The sequence below is a fragment of the Peromyscus californicus genome, unplaced genomic scaffold, assembly GCF_007827085.1.
Source record: "Peromyscus californicus insignis strain IS unplaced genomic scaffold, ASM782708v3 Scaffold_20__1_contigs__length_68692818, whole genome shotgun sequence".
In the NCBI taxonomy this organism is placed as follows: domain Eukaryota; kingdom Metazoa; phylum Chordata; class Mammalia; order Rodentia; family Cricetidae; genus Peromyscus; species Peromyscus californicus.
Genome location: NW_026294503.1, coordinates 40,387,208 through 40,394,460, shown reverse-complemented (window position 1 = coordinate 40,394,460; position 7,253 = coordinate 40,387,208). Strand labels below are relative to the sequence as shown.

The 7,253-nt window shown below is 51.6% G+C and overlaps 1 protein-coding gene across 2 annotated transcripts; it reads left to right on the top strand.

The window, feature by feature from the left end:
• Window positions 1-746: 746 nt before the first annotated feature.
• On the top strand, window positions 747-5,749 carry LOC128116263 (lymphocyte antigen 6A-2/6E-1-like). Of its 2 annotated transcripts, none has more exons than XM_052747440.1 (4): window positions 747-792; window positions 1,085-1,155; window positions 2,245-2,361; window positions 4,099-5,749. In XM_052747440.1, coding segments are annotated over exons 1-4 (426 nt in total). In that variant the 5' UTR covers window positions 747-790; the 3' UTR covers window positions 4,335-5,749. The 2 variants fall into 2 exon arrangements, with proteins under 2 accessions (XP_052603400.1, XP_052603399.1); XM_052747439.1 differs by lacking the exon at window positions 747-792 and adding an exon at window positions 818-997.
• Window positions 5,750-7,253: the final 1,504 nt, after the last annotated feature.

Sequence of the window (7,253 nt, the reverse complement as noted above, 5' to 3'; positions counted from 1 at the left end):
TTGGACCTGGACCTCATAGGTGTAGGGACACACAGCATGGCAAACTGGATTGCCAGGGAGAGCGAACATGTCGTTTCTTTACAGAGGCTTCTACAAGGAAGGGTCTCCTCACTCTGGGCAGCACTGGAGACCCTGAAGTCATTCATCCTCAGCATAAAACTGTCCTGGGCCATGAAAACTATCCCGGCTCTAGCTACAAGATGCCAACTGTACCCAAAGCTCCAGATGTCACCCAAATACCTCAGTCACTGCCTAACATCTCCTACCCCAGCTGGCAGTTCTTGGCTCAGGACTCGCACACTGTGGGTACGTGACCCCTCTTGAGGCTTGCTCACCAGAGCCAGCCTCCAGGTACTCCTCAGTTGCTTACCACCTGCTTATACTAAGGAGGCCAGTGGGCTTTGAGCCACAGCAATCCATACCTTTCATTTAGAAACAGGAAAAGACTGGGCAAGTTGCTTCCTTCTTTTGCTTTCTGAATGATAAGTGAGAGACAACCCTGACCCCTTCCCTCCTGCCCATCAGCTCTTCTTCCCAGCCCTCTAGCATCAGGATGGTCCCTCCCTCCCTAACTGCGGTAAAGATTTGGCTAGTCCTGGTCACTAAGGAGCCTTGCTAATTCTTAGGCAATAAACATGTTGGCATGGAGGAAATAACTACAGGAAACCCTTCCTTTTAAGGATATCAGGTGGGAGGAGCAGAGGGAGGGTATTTCATAGACTGAAGGGCTTCTTTCAGCCCACATCTCGCTGGAACTTTCCACTGTGCCTGCAGCCTGATCACAGAGAGGATGTGAGGAGAGATGTCAGGATGGGGCTGCTGGGTGGCCAGCACAGGGAGGGGCCCTCAGGATATGGCTGTGGGTGGAGGTTCGGAATTAGGAAGAGAAAGCTAGGTGGATGGTGGACAGGAGAATTAGGCAGACATTTATTCCTTGGGGAAGCTGTGTGGAGAATTGGAGGGGGAAGAGTGGATGCCTGAGCCATGTCCAGGACATGTGAGAGCCCCAGTCTTATGATTTTGGGTGGGGTACTATTAACTAGCTCCAAGTTTTAAGGTTTTGTCTGTGCATCGCTTCTCCTAGGATGAACAGTTCCCACGCTATGAAGACCTGTGTGCTCATCCTGCTTGTGGCCCTACTGTGTGCAGAGAGAGGTGAGATGAAAAGGGCCTCAGAGTTGTGGGTACACTTGCATTCTCATTGTGTGTCCTGTGCCTGGGCTGGGAACCAGGTGTTCTGGGACCAGGGGATGCCCAGTGTGGATTGGTGTGTGATGGGTGAACTCTCATGGTCTGGGGTGGCTTCCTGGGCCTGTAAACCTGCCAGAACCTGCCTTGCAGCTTTCCCCACTTGCAAGTAGGGTCTTAGACTCCACTCCTTCCCGACCATGAGCAGTGGCCCCACACTCCTCAGGACCCATAGCCTCAGAAGGACGAACCCTACCATCCAGCCCCTTTCTCATTCCTTTCTTGAGGATCAGGCAAACCCTGGTCACCAAGGGCCCCTGTCCTCAGAGTACCCTGGTGCCGTTGCCTCCCAGCCATGCCACTGGCCTGTATGTGTACAAGGTGTCAGGGGCTTCTTTTCCTGGCCTAGCTGCCAAGTCAAGAACTTTGGCACCCCCCAACTTTTGGCATTCCTTACATTATTACATTTGACCTTATCTTACCCTTCAATCCAGCCACATGAAGACCAAAGGCTAGAACTTCCTTACTCTAAAAGGTTTTGAGTTCTCAGATACCCCTACACTTCCAGTTACATCTGTATTATGAGAGGTTTCATGATGAGCCCCAACTTTGCAGTTGGGTTCTGGGAAGTCCAGTGCCCTGTCATGCTCCAAGGCTCAGTCAGGGTCCAGCTCTGCAAATGTAGGGTGGGACAGGTCAGAACAGCCTTCCCCATCAGGAGGCCCTTGTCACGGCCTGGTACCTACTCCCTCATCCCCTTACCGCTTCAGCAGACAGGAGGTACAAATGTCCTTCTGCTATGGTGACTGTTTCTCTAACAACTCTTGGGGTCCAGGTCTCCCCTGTGGGGTTGGCTGGCTGGCTGAGACAGCAGTACTCAGCTTACTTGAAGAACTATGGTTCTTGGCTCCCTTCTGCTTTGGGTGGAGGTGCCTGAGGAGTGTCCCTGCTCTGTCCTATAGCCCAGCAGCTGTGTGGAGGTAAAGCCAGGTGCAGAAGAGGGGTCTGGGCTAGGAAGGGCATGCCCTGACCCTCATGTATTGGCCTGTTTCTTAGCCCAAGGGTTGCGTTGCTATGAGTGCCTGGGGGTCACACCTGGGACTTCTTGCCAACCAGCTACCTGCCATTACCCTGACGGGGTCTGCATCACTCAGGAGGTGGAAGTTACTGTGGGTGAGTTCCTTGTGGCATAGAGGAGGATGGGTTGGGGACGGCTTGGGAAGAAAGGTCTGGTCACTTATGGACCATAGTTGTTTATGGACCGTAGTTCTCTTCCCTCCAAGTAGGGTCCTCCTGTGGTTGGAGTGGGGCTCCTATAGGGGGAGCATGGTGGGGCCTGTGACCTGGAGTCCAGGTATGTGCTGGGAGGTAGAGTCTTTAGCAGGGCAGCCCCTATGGCATGCGTGGCTGTCACCATCCCCCCTCCACCACCAGTATTAGCCATGTGGCACTCCTGTCCTTTCCCTATGTTCAGGGTCTCACTGGCTCACTGAAGGAGTTGGAGAGCTGGGAGCATTTAGTAACTCTTTACTTATAATGAAGGAGTCAGGAGATTTATTCTAAAGGAATGACTTGGTAATTCTGAAGAAAAGGAGACCTCAAACCACATTAGATCCCCCAAAGTGTCAGTTTCCAGGCATCTCCTCCAGATAGACAAAGCAGGAGCAGCCCCACCCTGCTATCCAGTTTCCTCCGCCTTTCTGCAGCCGCCTGCATGGCTCCTAAGTCCAATTTCCGGGGAACAGCCTGAGTCTGAGAGGCTGGCTGACCTTTCTGTGCTCCTGGGTGATCCCTCATTGTGCCATGTCTTTGTGTATGTGGGTGTGTGTTTGCCTATGAGTGTGGGTGCACATGTGTGTGCATGTATATAAGGCCAGAGGACAGCCTTTAGTATCATTCCTCATGTACTGTCTACTTTTAAAAAAGATTTATTTATTTTATTTTATCCCAATGAATGCTTGGTGGATCCCCTGGAACTGGAGTTATGGATGGTTGTGAACCACCATGTGGGTCTGGGAACCGAACCCTGGACATCTATAAGAGCAACAAGTACTTTTTCTGCTGAGCTGTTTCTCCGTCCCAACCACCTTGTGTTTGAGACAAGCTCTTTCATCGGGACCTGGGATTTGCCGACTAGGCTAGTGGGGCTGGCCGAGAGCTCCTCTTTCCACCTCCTCAGCCCAGTCATTAGAAATATCACTACCATGCTGGCTCTCTGCATGGGTGCTGACGGTTGAACGTGGGTCCGTATGCTTCCGTGCGGCAAGCACTTTACTGACTGAGCTGTTTCCCTAGCACATTGTGTGTAAATGCATGTGTGTATGCATGTTCTCATGTGTGGGCACACGTGCACTAGTGGGTACAAGTGTTTGGAGCCCAGAGGTTGACACTGGGCATCTTCCTTGACAATTGTTTTATTTGCTGCGGCAGGGTCTCTCACTGAATCCCGAGCTTTCAGATTCAGCTAGTCTAGCCAGTGAGGGATTCCAATCTCAGGGATTCCCCATCTCTGCCTCATGAGCACTGAGATTATAAGTAGGCCACCATGTCTGCCCACCTTTTACATGGGTTCTAGTGATTGAAATTCCAGTCCTCACGCTTGCTCAAGGCAAGCATGTTATCCACCAGGCCACCTTACCAGACCATGGCTTTTTTTTTTTTTTTTCTGGGTCTCACTCTAGCCCAGGCTGGCCTAGAACTCCCCATGTAGCCCAGGTGGATTTGAACTCATATTAATCCTCCTGCCTTAGTTTTCCAAGTTCAGGGATTACAAGTGTGAGCCACCATGTCTGGCTTCAATGTGCCTTAGAGACAAGGCTGTGCCATCCTGGCATTTGGCGTGTGCCCCAGACTTTGGGGTGCTGAGTTGTCCATGCACACGCTGTGAAGTCTCTCCCTGGTGTCTTGCAGAATCTTACAAAGAGAAAAGAAAGAACAAGTTCTGCCTTCCCGTCTGCCCTGAAGATCAGAATCATCTTGGAAATATCCAAAATATCCCTTTCCTTGGTACCTCCGTCAGCTCCAAGCTTTCCTGTTGTAAGGGAGACCTCTGCAATGCAGCAGTTCCCACTGGTGGCAGCGTCTGGACCCTGGCAGGGGTGCTTCTGGTCAGCCTGGGGTCGGTCCTCCTGCAAACCTTGTTATGAGGGTCCTCCCTGCTACTCCCACCCCCATTTTTGTGTCCCAACATTTCATCACTCCTTCCTGGAGCCCTCTAGTGATGAATTGTGAGTTATAAAAACCCTGAGGTGGGCCTTAGGGTGTGGGCCTCCTTGCTTCAACTTTATATTCCCTGCTGGGTAGGTGTCCCACCCCCTCGCCAGGTCTTTCAGATCTGCATCTCCAGCATGCCATTTTGTTGTGGCTTGCTGTCCTTGGCCCTGGAGGCATGTGGACAGTCCAGGGAAGGGGTGGGATTCCAAGGCTTTGTGCCACCACTGTCCACACATAAATCTCTGGGCTCTTGCAGGCTTCCCACACACATGCTGCTCAAAGCCCTCCAATAAACTCTTTGATCTCCCAGCCAAGAAGTCCACTTTCCTTTTGCCGCATGGAGTCTACTGAGTCCTGACTGCTGGCCCACATCTCTGCCCTTTCAGCCAGCCCCATAGCTATCTCATGTTACCCAGCTCAGAGTGGGGGTATCCCTTGGTTTGGATGGGCTTCCCTCAGAGCTGATACTGGGGACAGAGAGAGGGTTTCTCCATTTCTCAGGAGCACTTGTTTGTGCTGGGGAAGGGGTCTGCCAAGGAGATGAGCCCTCAAAGGTGAATAGGCGCTGCCCTGCCAGATTCTTTTAGTTCAGAGGTAGAAGCTATTTACTGCAGGGGCTCGTGGCCTGGCTTAGAGCAACCAAAGACTCACTGTGCCTCTTCTGGAGTCCCAGTCTATATTGGATGCTACCACTGGGAAGGCCTGACTTGACACAGTGGGATAACCAGGGATCCATCATTGCTCTGTCCTTCTGTCCTTGAGAGGTTACTGCCCAGAGACAATCAGAACCCATATGGTTAACACCACAGGAGTCCTCATGGAATATGGGCAGCACCCTGGAAACTTGTGTGCTGTGAATATTACTCCCTGCCCTTGAAGGTCCTGAAGATCTGAGATTTTTTATCAGAGTGAAGATCCTGTGAGGTAGGGCTATTACCCAACTAGGGAAGCCCTTGTCCCTGCAGCCTCCTGCCCTGGGACAAGCATAGATTCAGGAATGTGGCCCAGGTGCTGGCTGGGACATAAAATTTGAGTAGGGATTCTGGAACTTTTCTTCCAGAAGGCCTTGTTTCTGTTGCAGTTTCTTCTGGCTTCCTGCCTCCAAAGTGCTAGGTTTATAGGTAGGTAACTAAGGAAGATAGGGCCTATAAGGCTAAGAGATGAGTCAACCTGGAGTCTGCCTGAGGGCCTAGCAACAGGCACTGTCAGAGGCCCTGATGGTGCCTAGCCAATGAGGGGTGACCATACAATGTCACTGGATCAGGATGCAGCCTGGGTACTGGGAGGATGGTATATAAGGCTCTCCTCACTGCTGAATAAATGAGTCTGCTGTTTACCTTTCACCTGAGTCCTAGTGTCTGTGCCATTGATGCCACGTCTTCTCACCCCCATCCCCTGAGGGAGCCGTTAGGACCCAGCAACATCTGGCACCCAAATAGATTCTGGTCATCTCCCTCCCCTCACTCATGGCACAGGACAGTGCCCCCAAGATGGTGTGTTTTGGTTTGAAGGACCTTTTATGTTGTGTGTTTTTGGTCCCTTTGGCAAGGTAAGTGTAGGGACCCCCCAACCCCGTTTTTTCTTTCATTCTTTTGTGTTGTCTGTCATGTTTGTCTGCCCATCTGGTTAGGAAGGCATGTTTTTTTTTTCTGTTTTGGTTTGCCCGGCACCTCCACATAAGGGCTGATCCCCCAAGAGGCAAAATCAAGGCTCCGCTCCTGAATATCATCCGTCATCTGGAGACACTGTATGGATACACTGCCATGGCCTGAAAAACCACAGAAGTCCCCCACTAAGCATAAAACATAATGGTCTGACACAATTTTCCACCCCTCTTGGCTGCCATCTTCTCTCTGACTGTTGCTTGCCTGCTGTCTCCCTCTACAAAATGGGTAACCTCTCCATCACCTCCACCCCTTCCATGTCTGATCTCTCTACGGCATCCGATGATGAGGAGGAAGAGGCAGACAATTCAGGCCCCTCGAAACCTGCTGAGGAGAGCATGGCCACAGTTAAGAACATATGTGCCGCTTTCTTGTCAACCCCACTCCCGCCTCAGGAGGCTGCACCTCCACCACGGTACCCTTAGAATTGAGTGCCTCAATATCCACCTGCCCCTGAAGGTGGAAATTTCCTCGTGCTGAGGTATGCCCCCCAGGCACCACAGCCCACTCCTCCTATCCCCTCACCCCCCGGTCTCGGGCCTCAAAGGCCAATGGAAGCCTTTCCAGTCAACCTGGGACAAAATGCCACTAGCCAGCCCTGGATTCCCAACCCCACAGCTGAACTCTCCCTTATCTGGAAGTTGGGCCCAGATTCACCTGTTGCCCTGGCTAACGGGGTGTCAATGGGGGGCGACCCACCTGCAGGAGAGAATGAAAGGGATGAGGAGACACGAAGGAAGACAGCAAGACAGGGTTCTGATCAAGCTGCAAATTTTATTCTCCTCAGCAAGGCTTATATAGCATGGGAGGGGGAGGGGGCTGGAAGGAGGGAAGGGGTGCAGAATGTGCAGGACATGTGGGTCGTGAAGCTGCAGGATGTTGTGCTAGGTGGTAAGGTCATTGGTCAGGGCCCATTGTCCTGTTGCTATGCTACCTGACCGCGGGATGTTCTTTATCTTTGGGGGCATCTGGTTTAGGGCCTGTGGCTTGTTCTCTGGCCTAGCTAGTACTTTTCCATAGTTCTTGTTTGGTCCCTGACAACCTTACTTCAAATACACCCTCACTCAATGGGCAATGCAACTACAGACTTACTTTGATTGATATAATATAGTCTGCTAAAAAGCTGTGCTGGAGCCAGCTGCCTTTCTTAGCCAGAAATCAGCTTACAATAACCAAGAAGATGCTCAA